We start from the raw sequence: 22748 nt of genomic DNA, 5'->3' as shown, positions 1-22748 counted from the left end.
AAAACCAGTCATCTTGCTGGTAATTGACATAACAGAGTCACATTGGTGCACTTGGTCTGACCGTCCATCTGTGGATGGTGGGCAGGGGAAAGATGGAGCGTCACATGGAGAAGCCCAAGAAGCTCCCTCCAGAAATGGGCAGTGAATTGGGCCTCCCTATCCGAAATAAGACCCTCAGGACATCCGTGGAGCCGGAAAACACGCACCAAAAACAGCTCCACCGTCTCCCTGGCTGTGGGTAACCCAGGGCAGGGGATGAAATGGGCCATCTTAGAAAACAAATCCACCACCACCAGAATGGTGGTCTTACCGCGTGAGGGAGGCAAGTCAGTGATGAAGTCAAGGGAGAGCAGTTTCCAAGGTCCTGAGGGGGTAGGCAGGGGGTGAAGCAAGCTTGCCTGAGGGGGCTTGCCTGAGGGGGCCTTCACCCGCTGGCACGTTGGGCAGGAGGCGACATAGGTCTTGACATCCCGACACACACGAGGCCACCAAAAATCCCACGTCACTCCGTGCAGGGTCTTGGTGACGCCAAAATGCCCAGCGGTGGGGGAGTCGTGGCACTGACGGAGGACCTTCTCGCGGAGGGGTCTAGAAGGCACATAGACCCGGCTGGAATGGTAAAGCCGGCCACCTCGCAAAGAGAAGGGGACAGAGTGGGGGGGCAGAGGCATGCCCCAATTCCTCCACTGTTGTGCCAACAAAAGCATCCTGAGCCTGTGCAGAGTGAAGGAGCTCCTCCCAAGAGCGAGGCACCGCAGCTGCCGTCAGGCTCTGGGGGGGAAGAATCCGAGGGGGGGGGAATTTCCCTCACCCCCTGGCTGGAGGTCCAGCTTACGAGAAAGAGCATCTGCTTGTAGGTTGTCGGAGGCCTTCACATGGCAAATCTTAAGGTGGAACCGGGGGGAAAAAAGCGACCACCTAATCTGCCGCTGGTTTAAGGCACGGGCTGTCTGAAGATGTTCCAGGTTGCGATGGTCAGTTCTAACTTCGACTGGGTGCTGTGCCCCCTCCAGCAGATGACACCAGGTCTCCAAAGCGGACTTGATGGCCAACAGTTCCTTCTCCCAGATGGTATAATTCCTCTCAGACATGTTCACCTTCCTGGAGTGGTAGGCGCAGGGTTGCAACCCGCCACCTGTCCCATCTGGCTGAAAACGCACCGCCCCCACTGAAAAGTCAGAAGCATCAGTTTGCACTACAAAAGGCTTCCTCGGGTCGGGATGTAACAGGATCGGCTCAGAACTAAAAAGCTTCTTAAGTTCCTCGAAAGCCTGTTGGGCAGATGCCGTCCAATGAGATTTCCTGCCCTTAAGGAGGTCCGTGAGAGGAGATGTCAGCCGAGCAAAGCTGGGCAGGAACTTTCTGTAAAAATTAGCAAACCCCAGAAAACGATGCAAGTCCTTCTTGGTGGATGGAGCCTGGAGAGGACAGCCTGGACCTTTGCAGGATCTATCCTGATACCGTCAGCTGAGATAATGTAGCCAAAATAGTCCAAAGAGGTTAGGTCAAGCGCACATTTCTCCAGCTTGGCATACAGATGGTGCTCGCGGAGGCGCTGGAGGACAGCGGAGACATGGTGCTGATGGGCGTGGGGGTCCTCAGAAAGTAAATCATCGAGATACACAATGACGAAAGTGTCCAAATAGTCCCAGAAGATGGCATTCATAAAACACGAAAATGTGGGGGGGGGGCGGGCAAGCCCAAACGCCATCACTAGGTATTCATATGCTCCATACCGGGTGCCGAAACAGGTCTTCCACTCATCCCCCTCCCAGATGCGAATCAGATTGTAAGCGCCACACAGGTCCAACTTTGTGAAAATTTTGGCTCGCCCCAGGCACTCCAGCATCTTGGGTATGAGGGGGAGGGGGTACTTGTCGGGGATCGAGACCGAATTCAACGCTCTGTAATTGTGCACCGGGTGGAGTTCTCCCAATTTCTTGGTCACAAAGATGGTAGGAGCGCAGGCGGGGGAGGGGGAGGGGCGAATGAAGCCATGTCTGAGGTTTGTGTCCAAAAATGCCCGCAGAGCTCGAAGTTCCAGCTCCGACATCAAATACAACTGCCAGGGGATGGTCACCCCAGGAATGAGGTTAATGGCACAGTCAAAAGGGCGGTGGGGGGGGGGAGCTGGTCGGCCTCCTTCTTGCCGAAAACATCCCCAAAAGCCGCATACTTCTCTGGGAGGATCACAGTAGCTGAAGAACTGCCAGAAGCAGACGAGGAGAGGGAGGAAAGGGTTAAGGCCTGGACTGGCACTGGCGCCTCGTTCGGGAGGCAATGTTCCCGGCACTAGGGAGACGCAAATTCCACTTGCTGAAGCCCCCAAGAAATCTCAGGATTATGCTTAGAGAGCCAGGAAACACCCAGCACGATTGGGTATTGGGGAACCTTGGCCAAGTGAAACTGAATCTGTTCAACATGGGACTGGGTGCGCAGAGTGAGTGGAACTGTAATCCGGGTCACCGCGCCCGAAGAAAGAGAATGCCCATCGATGGTCTCCACTGCCAAGGGGGCAGGAAGGGGCAGCGTAGGAATCTTGTGGAAGAGAGCAAACGTCTTGTCCATGAAACTGGTCGTAGCCCCAGAGTCCACTAAAGCTAGGGCCTCCACCCCACCCCACTGGGAGGAGCGGAGGTGAAACATGAAATAGCAGATGGGGGGGGGTTGCGGAAGGCACCCACCTGGTGGGGAACCGACCCCCACACTGGAGACCCCCAACAGGCTTGTGGGGCAGCCTAGTCAGGCCTGGGGACGAGGAGGAGGAGGAGAAAGGAGAGGAGGGGAAGGCAGTGGGGCTGCGGATCTAGCGCAGCAGGTTTTGGCGAAATGTCCCAGCTTTCCACACCGAAAGCATCGGCGCTCCATGCGCCGCCGCTCTAGTTCCTCCAGCGGCAGTGGGGCTCAGGTAGCTCCCAGCTGCATCAGGGTCTCCTCTGCCCCCACCGCAGGGGCGGGGGGTGGGGGAGGGGGCAGGAAACGGGGGAATGGGAGGAGGGAAATCTCAGCCCCCGGCACCCCGCCAGTTCCGCCAGCGCCCCTCCAGCCGACTATCTATCTGGAGGCAGGTCTGGATGAGGTCCTCCAAAGTAGGCGGGCTAGGCGTGCGTGCCAACTCATTCAAGATCTCGTCTTTCAAACCGTCCAAAAACTGAGCCACCAGCGCAGCATCATTCCACTGTAAATCCTGCATCAGCAAGCAAAAAGTTGTTGCATAGCTGGAAACTGAGTCCTTGCCCTGCCTGAGGCGGCGAATCTCCCGAGAAGCCATCTGCGTGCGCAGGGGGTCACCAAAAAAACGGGCCATCGCTGTCATGAAACCTTAATAGTCCCCGAGCAGGGAGTCATTAGCGAGAAGAAGTACCGAAGCCCATTTAGCTGCCACGTCTGAAAGTAGATTAATGATGAAGCCCACACGAACCTGTTCTATTAGGAAATCCTCAGGTCGTAGGTGCATGTACAGCTCTGATTGGGCCCGGAAAATCTGAAAAAGTCCTTTCTCACCAGAAAACTTCTCTGGCAAAGCCACCGGGCACTTGCGGCAGGGGGGAATCGGAGGTGGTGGAGGCTGGACCGCAGCTTGCAGATTCTGTACAGCAGTCGCCAGTTGAGCCACTTGATCACGGAGAAGCTGGTTCTCTTGCGCCAGAGCTTGCACCGCCGGGTCCCTGGCAACCTCCATCGGCAGTAGGAGAAGAGAGAGAGAAAAAAAGAGGAACGGGGACCAAGCTGTCAGGAGCGCCCTAGTGGCCTCTTTCAGTCTACTCCAATAGCCAACTCAAGACACAGACAAAAGGATTCTTTTCAAGGCTTTAATCCTTTTACAATTTAATGACTCTTTCAGATGCTAATCACCAGCGACTAAGCAATGAACAGCAGAGTAGCCTATGCTCCAGGTTAGGCAGTTGGTCCCCGTTTGAAGGAGAATCACGGGAAGACCCTGAACTTAGGGGCTAGGGAGAGTTCCTCCCTCTTTCCCTTGGGTCCATGGGACATGACTGTTGCTTGCGTGCCAAACGGGCGCTACACTTCCTTTCTGCGCCCTCCATCACTCGTCGCTCCCTGCGTCTGTGTCGAGCGTCTAGCAAGCCCCCCTCCTGCACTCTCTCACTGCCAGGGTCACTATCTATCTCAGGAATGCTGGCAGGAGGAATCCCTGCCAGCTGCTGTGCCTGTGAGGGATGAGCGGGCTCCTCTCCCACGGATTGCTGTTCCTCCTCAGAATCAGAACTGCTCTGGGGTTCTGTGGGCTCAGTTTCCACCTTGACAGCAGCATTCAAATATAGATCACATTTTTAAGTTTAAGCAATTAGAGAATAGGGCTTAGGGTGAATTAGAAAATGGGGCATGCAGTGGGGTGGCTGTGGACATCAGCAGCTGTTTAAAACATGTATAAAACTTTTTCTTTCTTTTTTTTAGCAATCCTGAACCACTTTATCCTCCATGCATACCTCAAAAATTATGGGGCCAGTTGTCTCATCATGTTCCATCTCTCACCCACCTCACTTTTCAAATGGGTAAAAAACCCATTCAACTTACAGAGTTTGGGGTCCAATTTACAACTGTTGAAATGAATGGGAAAGTGCAACTATCAACTGCTTAAACTAAAGTCCATTCTCTCCCCAGCAACTTCTCAATACAGGATAGGAAACACATTTTAGCTATATACCTTATCAGGTTTTATCACTTCACTTTTATCACTTACCTAGCAAAAGGTCCAGTGGTATCATATCTTTTACAGCATCAAGGATTCCTCTTTGCCTCGCTTCCTGACCATCCAGTTCTCTAGCACAGGCTTTGCAACACCCACAAACAGCACAGCCAGACTCACCAGAGCCACAGCCACAAATTCTAAAGGAAGCAAAGATGCAAAGAGAGATACTCACACAACTCTCATGCATATATCTATTCTAAGAGCAGAACCATAAGTATCTCAGCTGACCTCTTAACAATGATTTGTTCATTAAGTAACAAGTACATTTTACACTTCTTTCACACTGCCAGACAGAACCTGCAATATTGCCTGCAATTACTCCTTTGCATTCCAGTCCCAAATAAACTTGATCGTTAGCCACTTTGGGAGTCCATTTGGCTCACTGACAGGACATGAAATACACAGTGGGTAATATTCAATGTTAGTCCTACACAGAGTAGACCCACTGAAATGAAAGAGACTTAAGTTGGTCACAGTTAAATAACCAATATGTAGGACTAACACTGGATACTACCCATGGGGTATTACCCTGTATAGGTAAAATACGAAAAGGTTGGAATACTGCATTAAAAAGGTCTAGCACAAAGAAAAAAAAACCCAAAGGGTTGCAAAAACTTTGGAATACAATTCTGAATCATAGAATCATAGAATCATAGAATAGTAGGGTTGGAAGGGGCCTACAAGGCCATCGAGTCCAACCCCCTGCTCAATGCAGGAATCCAGATATAGCTGGAGCGTGTATAATTTTACTAAGTACCACCAAGATTGGCGGTGGGGGGGAATCTACACTGAAGTATGCATAAAAAAATGGCAAGTGTCTGCTTACTTCCATTTAAAAAGTGTTCAGTTAAAGATTTTAGGAAAATTAAGAGTGCAATCCTATTCTCCTCAGACATAAGGCCCACTGAGTTCAATGAGGCTTCCTCCCAGATAACCATATATATTCCCCCAGCTTACTCCCACTGTTAATAATCCATCACACCATGGCTACTGAAAATACATGTGAATACTTTCTCTCTAAATATAGGAATAATTTATTTTTCTAAATTTTGAAAATCAGAATCTCACAAGAAAAACACTGCTTATGATTATGCACCTCTGTAACATATCCACACAAACCATTTGCAATGTGTTTTTATGTCCTGCAGACATTTGCTCCAAATCAAAACATGGGTGTGCTTTTCACACCACTCACTCAGCACAGCAATGTATGTAACTATTAACCACAAACCAATAGATCCCAGTTCATGAAATCCACAAAGCTATGAGCAATTCAGAAAATAATACCAACTCAGTTGTTGTTTTTTAACATATAGGTGCTGCTTTCCTTCACTGAATGGTATTATAGGGAGACCAGCCCGCTACAATGATGTACACATAACAATATTATTCAGCTACATAGTTTAGATTTTTACTTACCCTCCAGGTACCCTATCAGGTCGTCCACTGCTAACACAACTTGCTCCATAGCCTGTACAGTCTCCACAAACAGTACACACCATACACTGCTCCAGCTTCCATTTATGCATGCCTGGTGGACACATCATTGATTTCTCATCTTTTTCATCTAGCTCTTCTTCTAAATCTTCATCCATTGCTGTTGCCATGTTCTCAACTCCAAAACCTATAGAAAAGAGAAAACAGTTCATAGCAGATTTCATACATCAACACATCTATATTTGGATAACAGTAATTCTATGTTGGAGAAGCTCCATACAGTCAGTAAAAACAAGACCTGGAGCTGACTGTGGATCACATCATGAGCTGCTTCTTGCAAAATTCCGGCTTACATTGAAGAACATAGGGAAAACCACTAAACGATTCAGGTATGACTTAAATCATCTCCCTTATGAATATACGAATAGATTTAAGGGATTAGACCTGATAGACAGAGTGCCTGAGGAACTATGGACGGAGGTCCATAACATTGTTCAGGAGGCAGCAACTCAATCCATCCCAAAGAAAAAGAAATGCAGGAAAGCAAAGTGGCTGTCTGAGGAGGCTTTACAAGGAGCTGAGGAAAGAAGGGAAGCGAAAAGCAAGGGAGAAAGGGGAAGATATATCCAAATGAATGCAGAGTTCCAGAGAATAGCAAGGAGAGACAAGAAGGCCTTCTTAAATGAACAATGCAAAGAAATCGAGGAAAACAACAGAATGGGAAAGACTAGAGATCTGTTCAAGAAAATTGGAGATATCAAGGGAACATTTTGTGCAAAGGCGGGCATGATAAAGGACAAAGAAGGCAGGGACCTAACAGAAGCAGATGAGATTAAGAAGAGGTGGAAAGAATACACAGAAGAACTATACAGGAAAGATCTGAATGTCCCTGATAGCCATGATAGTGCAGTCACTGAACTTGAGCCGGACATCCTAGAGAGTGAAGTCAAGTGGGCCTTAGGAAGCATTAGTAACAACAAAGCTAGCGGAGATGACAGTCTTCCAGCTGAGCTATTTAAAATCCTAAAAGATGCTGCTGTTAAAGTCCTGCGCTCAATATGCCAACAAATTTGGAACACTCAACAGTGGCCACAAGACTGGAAAAGGTCAGTTTACATTCCAATTCCAAAGAAGGGCAATGCCAAAGAGTGTTCAAACTACTGTACAATTGTGCTCATTTCACATGCCAGCAAGGTTATGCTCAAAATCCTACAAGCTAGGCTTCAGCAGTATGTGAACTGAGAACTACCGGAAGTACACGCTGGGTTTCGAAGAGGCAGAGGAACTAGAGATCAAATCGCCAACATTCGCTGCATCATGGAGAAAGCAAGAGAATTCCAGAAAAACATCTATTTCTGCTTCATTGACTATGCTAAAGCCTTTGATTGTGTGGATCACAACAAACTGTGGCAAATTCTTAAAGAGATGGGAGTACCAGACCACCTTACCTGTCTCCTGAGAAAACTGTATGAGGGTCAAGAAGCAACATTCAGAACCGGACATGGAACAACCAATTGGTTCAAAATTGGGAAAGGAGTACGACAAGGCTGTATATTGTCGCCCTGCTTATTTAATTTATATGCAGAGTACATAATGAGAAACTCGATGAATCACAGGTCAGAATTAAGATTGCCGGGAGAATTATCAACAACCTCCGATACGCAGACAATACCACCCTAATGGCAGAAAGCAAAGAGGATCTATTCAGCTTCTTGTTGAGGGTGGAAGTGGAGAGTGCAAAAGCTGGTTTGAAACTCAACATTAAAAAAATGAAGATCATGGCATCTGGCCCCCTCACTTCCTGGCATATAGAAGGGGAAGAAAGGGAAGCAGTGACAGATTTTATTTTCTTGTGCTCCAAGATCACCGCAGATGGTGACTGTAGCCATGAAATCAAAAGATGCTAGCTCCTTGGGAGGAAAGCTATGGCCAACCTAGACAGCATAGTAAGAAGCAGAGACATCACCTTGCCGACAAAGATTTTTATAATCAAAGCTATGGTTTTCCCAGTAGCAACGTATGGCTGTGAGAGCTGGACTATAAGGAAGGCTGAGCGCCGAAGAATTGATGCCTTCGAACTGTGGTGCTGGAGAAGACTCTTACGAGTCCCCTGGACTGCAAGGAGGTCAAATCAGTCCATCCTAAAGGAAATCAACCCTGACTGCTCATTGGAAGGACAGATACTGAAGCTGAAGCACAAATATTTTGGCCACCTAATGCAAAGAGAAAACTCTCTGGAATAGGGATGTACGAAAGTCACTTACCTTTTCGAAGGGTGACATTCGTGGGGGGGGGGGGAGGCGCTCCATCCCTCCCCCCCAAAATTCTGGCCGGCCGGCTCCACTCCGTAGGGATTCTGCGGAGCCGCCGGCCAGCTCCACCAGCGGCCGGACATCCGGCCGCTGCCTAGTAGGGACGCAAATGGCGGCGGCCATAGCCGCCGCCATTTGTGTCCCTCCAGTCAGCCGTGATAGGCTACGTAAATGTTTACGTAGCCTATCACAGCTGATTTAAAAGAAAAAAAAACCCCACGTACGCAAATGGCGGCGCCCATGGGAGCCACCATTTGTGTTCCTTATTTTGGCACGTCTTAGTCTACGTAAACATTTACGTAGACTAAGACGGTGAAAATAAGGGGAACGCAAATAGCGTAGTGTCTACGCTATTTGCATTCCCCTTATTTTCGCCATCTTAGTCTACATAAATGTTTACGTAGACTAAGACGTGCCAAAATAAGGAAAGTAAATGGCGGCGCCCATGGGCGCCGCCATTTGCGTACGCGTGTTTGTTTGTTTTTCTTTTAAATCAGCCGTGATAGGCTACGTAAATCTTTACGTAGCCTATCACGTTTTTTTGTTTGTTTTTTTAACTGGAAATGGTGGCGGCGGCAGCAGCAGCCGGTCAGAAGACCGGCCGCCGCAGCCGCCGCTGCCGAACCGCCGCCGGAGCCGCCACCACCAGGAAGATCCACCCAAGGTAAGTCCCGTCCCGGGGGGGCAGACCATTCCGTCACCAATTTCGGGTGGCCGAATGCACTGGCATTTGGCCTCCCCAAGATTCGTGGCAGAATTCTCTGACATCCCTACCCTGGAAAAGACCCTGATGCTGGGAAAGATTGAAGGCAAAAGGAAAAGGGGACAGCAGAGGATGAGATGGCTAGATAGCATCACTGATGCAATGAATATGAATTTGAGCACGCTCCGGGAAAGAGTGGTGGACAGGAAGGCCTGGCCTGCTATGGTCCATGGGGTCACAAAGAGTCAGACACAACTTACCGACTGAACAACAACAATTCTGTGCGTGTCTGACATGCCTTGGAAGGTGGTTCTCTAAGTCATGAACCAGGCCTCTACGTTTTAACTCTATACTTAATGTGTTTTCAAATTTTGTAGACTGGCTAAATATGAAGTCTAACTAAGCTGTAATGCTAAACAAATGCACTAGGGAGTAGACATTAGATATTGTGGGATTTACTTCTGAATAAACATAGGACTGAGCTGTTAGAAGCTCTCCAACTTAAATGAACAACTTTAAATATTTCTAAAATGTATGGCAACATTCCCTAGTCTATCCTGCTATATAATATTCTAGGGAGGAAAGCCTAGGGAGGAAAGGTTCCAGTGGAGAATCTGATGACCTGACAATGACGTAACTTCCCAGATGTCCTATTTAATAGAGCATGTAAAGCAGTTAAATGACAAGAACCGAAGAATAGTATCCAATATTAGTCCTACACAGAGTAGACCCATTGAAATGAAGACTTAAGTTAGTCACAACTTAATTTAAGTCCCATTCACTTATATAGATCTACTCTACAAAGGACAAATATTGGATACTACTCAAAGTTCTCCCTTGTTTTTGTCCTGCAGATTCTCCATAACCTTTGCATGACTTAAAGCAGGGGCTAGGAGTAGAAGTCCAAAACATCTAAAGATGTGCTTTCTTCCCACTCCTGACTTAAAGCTTTACGTTCCATCCTGCTGTCCCCTCTCTGACCTAAGCATGGCTAGTATAGTTAATGGGTTCTCCAAAGTAGTAAAGAGAAGGCAATTCTCCCAAAGTATAAGAACTTTGAATATTATAGGGCAGGAGGGAGGAGGTTGGTCATGCTATTCCAGTTACCTCACCTTTTGGTGAAGGCAACACATCCTCATACAGGAACTAACCATATATCATTTGTTATTACTCATTTATTTTGTGTGTGTGTGTGTGTGTATATATATATATATATATATCTGTTTATAATTTAAATATGCTGGCTTAAAAAAGGAAGGAAAATTATTTTGGTGAAAAGATGCTTCAGCCAACAAAAGGGACATAAAGGGACGTAAAGTGAAAAAAAAGTAGTACAGAAAATATGAGGCAGGAAGTATAAGTACTTTTAGAAAGATCACAGCTTCCACTGGAAATAGGCTTTCCATGGCTTGTTTACCCTTTAGACTTCCCACTAGGGATGTACGAAACTCACCTTTTCGCGGAATTTTTCGAGGGGGGGGAGGCGCTCCGTCCCTCCCCCCAGAATCCTCGACGGGGGAGGGAGGCAATCCGGTCCTCCCCCCCGGAATCCTGCCCAGCCGGCTCCACGGAGCAGCCAGCCAGGGCCGTCCTCAGCCAGATTTCCGGCCGCGGATGGGCTGCTGCGGACACAAATGGCAGCCGCCGTAGCAGCCGCCATTTGCATCCAGCCAGGCTGCCGTGATAGGCTACGTAAGTATTTACGCAGCCTATCATGGCAACCCCCCCCCCAAAAAAAACGGCGTCCGCAAATGGCAGCGACTACGGCGGCTGCCATTTGCGTTCTCTATTTTTCGCCATTCTAGCCTACGTAAATATTTACGTAGGCTATTACGGCGAAAAGAAGGGGAACGCAAATAGCGTAGTGGGCGCTATTTGCGTTCCTTTTTTTTCCCGCCTTTCTAGCCTACGTAAATATTTACGTAGGCTAGAACGGCGAAAAAAAGGGAACGCAAATGGCGGCCACCGTAGCCACCGCCATTTGTGTACGCTGGGTTTTTTTGCGGGGGGGGTTAGCTGTGATAGGCTACGTAAATACTTACACAGCCTATCACAGCTGCAAGGATGGCAATGGCGGCCGCAGCAGCCCGGCCACGGCCAGCCAAGAGACCAACCGCCAGAGCCGGAGCCGCCGCCACCGCCGAATCTACCGCATCTGCCCCAGGTAAGTTCCATCCCGGGGGGATTCCGTGGGGGGGCGGGGGGGCAGGAGGCTGTTCCGCCACAGATTCCGGGGGGGGCGGATTCTAAAGAATCCGGCCTCACGGGAATCTGTGGCGGAATTCTCTGCCACCCCTACTTCCGACCCACTCCTGGCATGTATCTTGAGGGCCTTTGCAGCACAACTCCTGCTTTTGCATCTGCTGCAACTCAATGGAAACGTTTCGCTGCCACCATGACCCCCCAGTCCGATAAGCAGCCCATTTTGAGGCACAACTCCTTTCGTATCCTCAGATGCCCTACAGAGTAAAACTTTTCTGTCTGGCTCCCCTGCCATTCCCGATTGTGAACTAAATAACTGCTTCAAAAAGGGGTCACAACCTTTTTGTGTGTGTGTTTCAGAAGTGCACAAATGGGTTCAGAATTTTATTATCATTTTTTCCAGTCCTTCACAAGTGCACTATTCACCTGTCCAACCACAGGCACGGTGGTTGCCCTATCAGCCTGCCCTCGGGTCTCCAGATGCTGCTTTTAAATGCCGGATCAGTTCAAAGTAAGACCTCCCTCATCCATGACTTAATAGTGGATGAGGCGGCCAATCTGGCATGTATAACCGAGACCTGGATGGATGAGCAGGGAGGAATTAGTCTCTCCCAGCTCTGCCCACCAGGGTACTTGGTTCAGCGTCAGGGAAGGCCTGAGGGCCAAGGATAGGGGGTTGCTGTGGTCTATAGAAATTCCATCTCCCTCTGCAGGCTCCCTGTCTATGTGACTACTGGTCCAGAGTGTTTGCACCTTGTGCTGGGCCAGCGGGACAGACTGGGGACTCTGTTGGTGTACTGCCCACCCCACTGCTCAACAGACTCCCTATCTGAGCTGACAGAGGTGGTCTCTGGTATGCTGTTGCGATCCCCCAGATTGTTGGCTCTGGGGGATGTCAACATTCGCACTGAGGGCACCTTGTCTGGGGCGGCTCAGGATTTCATGGCCTCCATGACAACCATGGGACTTTCCCAACATGTCATCGGCCTGATACATGTAGGGGGGCATACTCTAGACTTGGTTTTCGCAGCTGGACATAGAGATGGTTGTCTGAAGGTGGAGGACTTTGCATCAGTCCCCTTGTCATGGTCAGATCATTACCTGCTGAGGTTTAGACTTACAGCAGCTTTTCCCCTCCACAAGGGTGGGGGACCTATTAAGATGGTTCGCGCCCGGAGGCTAATGGATCCAGATGGTTTCCAGAGGACTCTGGGGAGGTTTCGGGCTGATATGGCAGGCTCTCCTGTCAAAACCCTGATTGATCTGTGGAATGCAGAAATGACCTGGGCGGGTGACATGATTGCTCCTGTGTAGAGCTTGAGTTGCTCCATGGTATACCCCGGAGCTGAGAGCAATAAAACAAAATAGAAGATGGCTTGAGTTCAGATGGAGAAGAACTCCTAGTGGATGCAATCGAATGCTGGTATGTGCCTATGGTAAAGTATATTCAGGGGCAGTGAGGGTGGCAAAAAAACACACATCACCTTGCTGCCTCTACTGAATCTTCTGTCTGCTGCCCAGTGGAACTTTTCAGAGTCATCCAGGGGCTATTACATGCCGGCCCTAAGGACACTGTAGATCCCTCTGAGGCCCACTATAATGCATTTGCTAGGCACTTCCAGGACAAGATCGCTTGCATCCGCCGGGCCTTAGACTCCAGTGTTATAGCAGATGAATCTGGTGAGGTATCCAGATCACAGCCTTGTCCTGTTCTCCTGGATGAGTTTCAGTTGGTACAGCTCGAGGACATTGACAAGGTGCTTGGACAGGTTCGTGCAACCACTTCCGAACTCTTGGCTGATAAAAACTGGCAGGGAAGGAACAGCTGACTGGGCCAGGGAGGTGATTAATGCCTCTTTACGAGAGGGGGTGGTCCCGGGCCGCCTCAAAGAGGCAGTAGTGAGACTACTCCTAAAGAAATCCTCCCTGGACCCAGAAAATCTTAGCATTTTTAGGCCAGTGGCAAATGTTCCTTTCCCGGGCAAGGTTCTTGAGTGGATGGTTGCCAACCAGCTCCAGACACTCTTGAATAAGACCCATTATCAAGATCCATTTTAGGCCCCCAAATTATGGAATGATCTCCCCAATGAGGCCCACCTGGTGCCAACATTGTTATCTTTTCAGCACCAGGTTAAGACCTTTCTCTTCTCCCAGGCATTCAACAGTATATTATACGTGTGTAATTGATCCTGGAATGTTTTATGATTATGATTGTTTGTTTTTGAGATTGTTTGTTTTAAGTTGTTTTAGATAGGTTTCTTTTGTGTATATTATCTGTTCATGTGTTTTATGTAAATGGTTTTTAATCTCTGTATATTGTAATTTTAATGTTTTTAATCTTTGTAAACTGCCCAGAGAGCTCCGGCTATTGGGCGGTATAGAAATGTGAAGAAGAAGAAGAAGAAGAAGAAGAAGAAGAAGAAGAAGAAGAAGAAGAAGAGGCTGCAGTAGTACAGTCACCTTGTCAATTGCCTTGTAAATTACCTACACCATTTTGGTGCTTCCTTTGAGGGTGAACTCCAAAAGCAGCAACTGAGCAAGACAGAGCTTTTGGGGCAGGTATGATTACCGTAGAAAGATGTGAAGCTTATTTTTGCTGTGCCAACGTACAAAACAACTGCTCTAAGGAAGCATGTGATATAAAAACAACAATACACATTGAAGCAGTCCTGCGATTCTCCATACTTGCACAAGTGACACAGGAGAAAAAAAGGTATGTCTGGGGAAGTGCTGAAGTGGAGTAGGTGATTTACAAAGAAATTGACAAGGTGACTGTATGTAGTGGTATGTACTACTGCAGACTGTATGGTAGCAGACAGGTGAATCTGTGCACTTATGAAGGACCTGGGGAAAAAATTGCAAACCCATTTGCACACTTGAGAAGCACAAAAAAAGAACAAAATCAGTTTTCGAATGCGTTCAGGACATTCCCAAATGTTGCTTTTGTATCAGTGGAGGGGCAGACCAGGGAGGCTGAAGACGGCACTACCGAGATTGTGAGCTGCTGGGTTTTTCGCCACTCTGGCCAGGCAGCTCTGTAGTCCATGCTGAGAAGCCAGTGACAAGCCATGATGCCATCAGGTTCACATATCTTGACAAGCCACCCTGCAAATAAGCCACCCTCAACAACCCAGCAGCAAGCCATGCGTTCTCAGGATGGCTTGTGCGTGGTTAACAAACTACACTGAATCATCCACAGATGTGAATTCAGATTCTGAATGTGACATTCAGATGTCACAATAAGCCATGTTGTCACAAACGAGGGCCACAACCCACCATGACTTATCATGCTGTGTGAACCAGATCAGTGAAGGCTATGGGAAAATAGTTCCAGATAATTAAGTGCCACAAGACAGAAAACCATGGGAACAAAATAACAGGGACACTGCCAAGAATAGCAAGGGAACTGACCTTTTCCTCCCTGATTCATGGAGCCTGTGTCTCGTCCACATTGCCCTTTGTTATTCACACCAAATGTCCAAACTTCACCATTCTTCATTAGCACACAGGTATGAGCTTTGCCCATGGCCACCTGAGTTGCAAAATGGCCTTTCAAATCTGTTACTAAACCTGTAAGATGAACACACATTTGAATGGTAAACATTTGCTTTCCTAATTTCAAAGACTCAGCATATGGCCATGAAAGATATTTACCGCTTAATTTTGAAATTTAAGGCAGAAAGATGAGAAAGTAACTGAAAAGGTATGGCACTGTAACCAAGCTTTGGGATACTGTAACTGATTCTAATAAGGAATTGCCCTACTATTCATTTTGGATTTTTTTCTAATGGGCCAACATAGCTACTTATCCTTTTTGTTAATACTAAGAGGTAATTCATACTTAGAAACATAGAAGGGTTGGAAGGGGCCTATAAGACCATCGAGTCCAACCCCCTGCTCAATGCAGGAATCTAAGTCAAAGCATCCCTGACAGATGGCTGTCCAACTTCTTCTTGAACGCCTCCAGCGTGGGACAGCCCACTACCTCCCTAGATAATTGGTTCCATTGTCGTATTGCTCTAACAGTCAGGACGTTTCTCCTGATGTTCAGCCGGAATCTGGCTTCCTGTAACTTGAGCCCATTATTCCGTGTCCTGCACTCTGGGATGATCGAGAAGAGATCCTGGCCTTCCTCTCTGTGACAACCTTTCAAGTACCTGAAGAGCGCTATCATATCTCCCCTCAGTCTTCTCGAGGCTAAACATGCCCAGTTCTTTCAGTCTCTCTTCATAGGGCCTTGTTTCCAGTCCCCTGATCATCTTCGTTGCCCTCCTCTGAACCCTCTCCAGTTTGTCTGCATCCTTCTTAAAGTGTGGTGCCCAGAACTGGACACAGTACTCCAGATGAGGCCTAACCAGTGCTGAGTAGAGGGGAAATGGCGCAAAAAGAAATCGAACTGCTTGACTGGGCATATGGGTAAGTCAAATAATTATGAGGACTGGAGAAAACAGAGCATCTGTAATGTAAATTGAGCAAACGAGGAGATGGGGATTCAATGGCACAAATGCTTACATATTAAAAAGTAATTTCATACAGACCCAGTTCAAACGTAATGATTAACCCATAGTTGGTCAAGGCCACAGAGGAGCAAGCGAGTGCATTGCCTCCTGCCCACTTGCTGCTTCCACTTTGCATCTGGTTTAGCAAACAAGCCAGGAATGCCCCATTGCTGGGTTGTTTGCTGCATTGTCTGAACCCTCCATTGTAGGTTGTTGAGGGAGAAACAACCTGGAGTTTTAACCCACAGTTTGTTATTGACTTTAAATCTGGATAGTTTCTCCCTTTACATTCCAGAGTGCCAGGTTCATACTAGATAAACTAGATGCAAAACTGGAGCAGCAAGCAGAGGACAGCAGGCAACACTCTCACTCACTCCTGTAGAGCCTCAACTGTGCAACCCAACTAGATTGTTGTTACATGCAACCTGGGCCAGAGTATTGCAGCTGAACCTCTATTCCTCTAAAAGTTATTTCAACTGGCCAGTTACATATATAGTACAAATAACTTATCTTTATCAAGTCAACTTTTCTACTAGCTTCAAAACATCTAAAATATATGCTTACTTGTGCTGTCAGAGTAAATAGCATCTTTTCCAAACATGTATAAATCTCCATCTTTTGAAATGACAGAACTACTCCCATTATTGCATGCAGTATACACCACAATCTTTCCTTCCATTTTGATAATTTTTTTGGGCTTATAAGGCTTCGACTGCCGCCTGCTTTTTGCTTAAGAAAAAAAAGAGTACGTTAAATTTAAGTTTTAACACGAAGCTGAGGAAATAAGTGTATTTAGCAAATGATAATGTACCACAAAAAACAGAGTAACTGATCTCTAGTCTAAAAGTTCCAGAAGAATTAAAGCTGGAATAAAGCAAACAGAAGCAAGGGACAGGAGGTAGTGGACACCCATTATACTTCCTCCATTTGTACTTTTGCATATTTAAAGTAAAATCAAAAGAATAAGGGCTGATAACATGAGAAGCCTTGCACTTTCTTCTCCTTTTCAGAGATGGATGCGACTGCAACAGTACAATATCTGAGGACACATTTACAAAGTAAGGCAATCAATACTGTCAATCCCTAGGTTTGTTGTTTTTTAATGTAGTCAAGCTGCCAGGCATAAAGCAAACAATGTTATCAATATCACCAATTAAATTGCAAACCCTGCTCAAAGTGTACGAAAACAAAAGAATCAAAACCAAATCCATCCCTTTATACACACAAACATGCCAATGTACACATAATACTGTATTCCCATTATAGAATACAGAAACACACACGAACACACAGTGCATTGTGAAGATCAGATTTGATTCTACCCTTAATTCTGCATCCAACATGATTAAGAATTGGGGATATGAATATTGTTTGTCTTTTCCAACATCAACTTGACTCTTTTCTATATAAAGCAGCAGATCTTACAAAAAATGATGACTGCACCACTATGTATGTATGTTTGAGCTAACTGTATTTCAATTCAGAAAATACACTTCCACCTAATTCTGTATAGAAAAATTATTCATGGGAAGTATACTTCTTGCTTCAAGAGCATAAAATGCGATATTATCCAGATGAAAAAGGGTGGTGAACCTTAACATGACTGATCAGATCTTCAGAAGGTACCTCCATTTTCACTCACAGTTTGTAGCAGCTCTCTCTAAGTATTGTTAATGTAGACATCAAACACATCACCACCACCACATTACACAAACCTACTTGATTCTCCATCTTCCCCTTTACTGGCTGAGCCTGTGAAAAATACGCTTCCATCCTCTGCAACAAGTAAGGCATGCGAGCCATCATGCCCAACTGAGAACTGAACCATCTTTGGAGATTTGGTGATTGGCAGTTCTACCCATTTCCCTGCTGAAGGACCACCTTGTTTGATCCCAAGGCTCTGGTATTTGCCAGTGTAATAAATCTGTGGAGAGGGGAACACTTTAGAGTTATACTGATCATAACACATGTGTTGAACAATCCATGTAAAAAAAAGAAAAAAGTAGTTTCAGAGATTTATAAGCAAACGTTTTAATTTTACTCAGGTTTTCCACATCAAAGTTCAGCAAAGAAAAACTACACATAACCAAGTAACACAAGTAGTTTGGCCCACTGATGAAATTATGCTGAGCTCCCAAAAAGCAGTGTTTTGAAGCCAAAAGGCTTTTCCATTCCAAAAATACTTCACTTGTTATGCAGCTGATTATCCACAAAAGAGTGTTTCTAATACCTTTCCACTAGCCGTTTTCATTAATGCAAATTCTCTTCCTGCACCAAGAACAGCAGACTCCTCATCAAACCCTGTACCTGGAGAAACAAAGCTGCAATTAGCTATCAATGCTTTTCAAAACATAGTTTTAGCATTAAGCCCAGTTTTGCAAAGTCGGTACCTAATCAAATGTTCAAGTAAGGACATCTTACATGAAATAAACAAAGTGCTGTATATTTTCACATTAGTATTAGAAGCATAACCATGGGGCAGAAAATACTGAAAGATGCATTGTGGCTATAAACAAATGTACCTGCAATCACTAGGATAGAGCGGAAGAAGAATTGGCCCCACAGAAGGCAAGTATGGTTTGTGAATGCATGGATGTGCATAATAACTACTACTACTACTACTACTACCACCTGTTCTCTCCGTTTTAAACTATTTGCATTTTTTGGTGTTTCTTCATGATGAATTCAAGCATTATGCTTTCTACAATTTCTTAAACATGAGAGAGGACAGTAGAAAAGTGATTCCTTACTGATAATGTGTAAGTCTTTCTCCAGATCAAATAAAGAGATACCACAAGCATGTAAGCATTTTCTGGCAAGCTTAAGTTGCAGTTCTTGCTGTAGCACTGGTTCAGTACTTGTTGCAAATATTCGAACTACAAAGCCATCCTGCAACAAATAAAATACTAGTTTCAACAACTTATATTTACAGACACCGAGAGTTAAGGAAATCTACTCTTCCTGAGCTGAACTGTGAATCTTCAGCGATCCTACAGAACATCTCATTAAATACACAGGTTAAGATGATGATTTGTTTGAATAGTGGTATAAGTACAAGCAAAATAACACACTGCTGAAAAGTTCATCCATAGCCTGAAGCACTTGCATATTATTTGCACATTCTCACCTCCTGACAGCCAACATAATGTTTTATGCACATAAGACAAAACAACTGAACTTCATAAACCCTGTGCACATCCATACTTTCAATTTTATATGCAGAGAGTATTGTTAAATATTTGGATATTAAGAAAAGGAGCAACTGAAGTATGCTGAAAGAAACCATCAGTTTCAAGTTCCTGCAGTCTGATATTATATGACGTTTTTGTTTGTTTTAATGACAAAGGCTTCCAGTTCTTTAAGTAGCAGTTACATATGGCACCTTAGTACTCAGGAAATTAACAAGAACAGCTAGTTTCCTATAGCACTTCTTAAGAATTTAATAAGATAACAAAACATGTTAGCTTATTTGTTAGTCAAATAAGGAATCCCACTTTTACTGATTCCCTGCACTGTTCCATTTCTAACACTTAAGTGCTATCAAACACCTTAGGGCCTTTTTACATGCTTTTCACCTACCTTACCAGCCCAACTGCCTCCCTGTAAACAAGTGAGTTAGTGTCAGAGGTATCAACCAAAATATTGGACTTCTCTTGCCATTCTGGATACAAAACAATGTTTCTTAGGACAAACATTACAAATAATGCAGGAGATCCATGTTCAGATCTCCTGACATCTTTTTCTTTTCCTAAAAGAAGATGGAGAGAGTGGTCTGTGACATGATGGAGAGAGGGAGTTTAAATATTTCATACTGTGAATCATCCCCCTGAAGCTGCTACTAGCTGTGGAGGGGAACACATAAAGGTACAGTTGTACCTGCATTTTTCTCCCACTGCAGCTAAAAGCAGCTCAGGAATGACCAAGGATAATTTGATCCAGGAATCAGCACAGGGAGAAAGGATTAACAGCCCCACGCCCCGCCCCACAATCCACCCCCGCAGCTGCTTTTAGGAATAAAGAAAGATGTCTGAGATTTTACAGATGTCCTGCATCGTGCAGTTTCATTTTTTGAAGAGACTGGAGACAATCTAGGTCTCCAGCAATGGAAGATATAAGTAGATAATTTAAAAAAAAATAAATCTGGTTTTCAACTATTCAAAAACTGTCATTCCATAGGCGACCAATCTAATGTCACAGCAGTTAGTAAAATCTCCCAGAGTTCCCAGGCACAATAAACGCATAGAAATCTTGATGGCAACCAAGCTGTTGTAGCAATTCCCAGTTGCAAATGCAGGTGGTTATAGCAACACATAGCTGAAATCATCCCCTTCTGCATGAAATATTATGAAAATATTTAATTTAAAATGCTAGGGATATACATCACACCCACTGTTTGCTAATAAATGCAGAGTTCAGAACCTAGCATTTAGATTATTCTGTAACTGATGTCAAATAACAAAAATCTGAGGACACTCCATACTTACATCTCTAGAAGCAGCTATCTGATTAATATACTCTCCATCAGTGAAAAGGATATTCTGCCCTTCAGTCTGGCAATCTGTGTGGAACAAACTATGCTGTATGGATTCACATGAAATATTTTACCCTCCAACTTTCCATAAATGATTCATATAAATAACTACCTGAAGTTATATACAGAAAATAAATCCATACAAAGAAAGAATATATACAATGTAGCCATCTTAGTCTGCAGCAAAAACAGTCTTGAGGCATCCTTAACTAACAGATTTATTGTTGTACTTATGAGGAAGCTGCTCAAACTTCAAAATGATGTTTTAGCCCATAAAATGAATCTAAGACACTATCAGACTATTTCTGTAAAGTGTAATGCATGTTTAGATAATACGCACTATAATTACAAAAAAAACACACACTCCCTGTGTACTACTGAAGGAGAGTGTACCTGATATTCTTTGCCAATTCTATACTAGTTAAAACTGGCACAATAACTACAGGTAAGTTAATATACTGGTAATATAGATGTAAGATTATATAGTCAATAGCATTGGTGCGCCTGTTATTCAAGAGTCCACATACACTCACCCATGTAAGTGTGGGTTCCTGCCACAACCATTCACTCAGGGTCTATCTTAGTAAACCTCTCCAAAGCTTGTTCAAGGTTGCATCAGAAGCTTCTACTACAAGCCAGAAATAGCTTGTGGCTGAACACACAACACATCTGCAGCTGCCAAGAGTTCTTCAAAGCAACCTCTTCTTCCACCAGCATCTCTGCTGATCCCTACTCAATTCTGGGTGAACCCTGGCAAATTCTCAGGGTGATTCGCTGCAGCTTAAAGCCAGAATACAAGAAAATAGCAGCCCCTCATCCCCGAGGTAGCTGGAACACCTGGCTAGCTGAGATAATACAATTTCATTTTAAAACTGAAACCAAAATGTAAGAAATTGAACACATGAAAAGGCTTCCAGCCAGCACTAAATGAAGTTAGAAAGGATTCTCCCCTGCCTTTAGAGAGTTAATAACATGCTGAAACCACTTGGCTTTATGGATCCAGGATGGGACACAGGAGATTTGATCTTCCAGAGCCCTGAAAAGTAGCTTTCCCATAACGCATATACAAAGCACACGCCTCATTCTGTCACATAGAAGCTGCTGCCCCAATGTCAGTTATTTGGTGTGTTTTCAGGTGTTGTTGGCATTCCACATGCTGAATGCAGAGTTATTAGCAGCTTTTACAGAACAATCTGTGGCACTGGGAATGTGCCATTTCATGAACACTTACACTTTGACAAAAACAACTTTAGAAAGCAGAATCATTTGTAGAAAGCTGACACATGAGCTTTGATATTTCTTTCTTTTTTCACTGGTGAAAGACAGTCCAATGTGTCATCAAATGACATATCTTAGTTACTTGCAAGTCTAACATTAATGTTCATTTAAAATATATACTCTAATTTGACATATTAAGTCAGTCATGAATCAAGGGACATCCTCTGGCTCAGGAATTTCCAGCAGTATTTTAGTAAAACTAAGTATATCACATTTGCCTATCTTCAGAATAAGGAACTTTATCATAAGCAGTCTTAATGGTCCCCTAAGAGCCAATCTGCTTTTCCATACCTGGCAAAGTTACTGTACCATCTTGCTCAAAGGATTCAGGATTTATTCTTATGGCTGTCATGCTATGATTGTTCACATCTCTATATAACAAATAACCCTGTAAAAAATATTAGAGAATGACCATGCAAGTTTCAGGACTATGTTAACAGTAAGGACATAAGAGCTGTGCTGGATCAGACCAAAGGATTATCTTTGCATTCTGTTCCCACAGTGGCCAACCAGATGCCTACGGGAAGGCCACAACAGTAACTTAACTAAGGGAGCAATCCTAGGGTGGCTAGACAGCATCTAGACGGCCATAGGATTTTTCGGTTTCTGGGAACCGAGCTCAGAGCCAATGCTCCAAGTTCAGTTCCTAGGAATCCGACTCCCCGCCCCCTCCCCTGCTGCCTCGTAGGAGGCGTGGTTTGTCCCCGGCTCCATGCTCGGAAGAGCAGCACAGAGCGGCCGAGAAGGGGGTGTTCCTGGGGCTGGGGAGGGAACCACAGAAGCTCCATTACGATGCTTCCTATGCACCATCAAGCCTCCCTCCCCGACCCCATGCTCCAAGGTGCCCTGATTAGACAGCCAAAACTGGCTGTCTAGCTACAGATATAGGACAGCTGGAGTGTGGAGGAGATGATCCCCTCCATGCTCCGCCCATCCTGCACTGGATAGTCAGTCGCCTCCGAGTTTGGAGGTGGCCCACTATACCCATAAGATTGCGCCCTAAATGTCATTACAGCTTTTTCTGGCTTACTTGCTTTGAAGCTAACAAAAACGGGAACCCTACAAGGAACAC

General features: G+C 45.4%; 1 protein-coding gene across 20 annotated transcripts in view; it reads right to left on the bottom strand.

Moving 5' to 3' along the window:
* Positions 1 to 22748, bottom strand: part of MYCBP2 (MYC binding protein 2) — a 198523-nt gene that overhangs the window by 140409 nt on the left and 35366 nt on the right. For 19 of the 20 annotated variants that reach the window (XR_014789262.1, XR_014789263.1, XM_084844798.1 and 16 more), the window contains exons 8-16: positions 21968 to 22064; positions 20352 to 20425; positions 18618 to 18756; positions 18098 to 18174; positions 17587 to 17791; positions 16432 to 16596; positions 14780 to 14938; positions 6134 to 6338; positions 4706 to 4851 (exon numbers count right to left, since the gene is read on the bottom strand). Coding sequence is in view for 18 of the 20 variants with exons in the window: in XM_084844798.1 (XP_084700924.1) it covers positions 4706 to 4851; positions 6134 to 6338; positions 14780 to 14938; positions 16432 to 16596; positions 17587 to 17791; positions 18098 to 18174; positions 18618 to 18756; positions 20352 to 20425; positions 21968 to 22064 (1267 nt within the window). In the remaining 2 variants the exon portion in view is untranslated. Of the gene's footprint in view, positions 1 to 310; positions 767 to 4705; positions 4852 to 6133; positions 6339 to 14779; positions 14939 to 16431; positions 16597 to 17586; positions 17792 to 18097; positions 18175 to 18617; positions 18757 to 20351; positions 20426 to 21967; positions 22065 to 22748 lie in introns of those variants that run through there. The other variant, XM_084844797.1, reaches the window with a different exon arrangement.

Source organism: Heloderma suspectum, chromosome 3 (assembly GCF_057233095.1).
Source record: "Heloderma suspectum isolate Gila_16-S chromosome 3, 16-S_ref, whole genome shotgun sequence".
NCBI lineage: Eukaryota > Metazoa > Chordata > Lepidosauria > Squamata > Helodermatidae > Heloderma > Heloderma suspectum.
The sequence above is the reverse complement of the archived record's forward strand: the minus strand, read 5'-3'. Positions and strand labels throughout refer to the sequence as shown.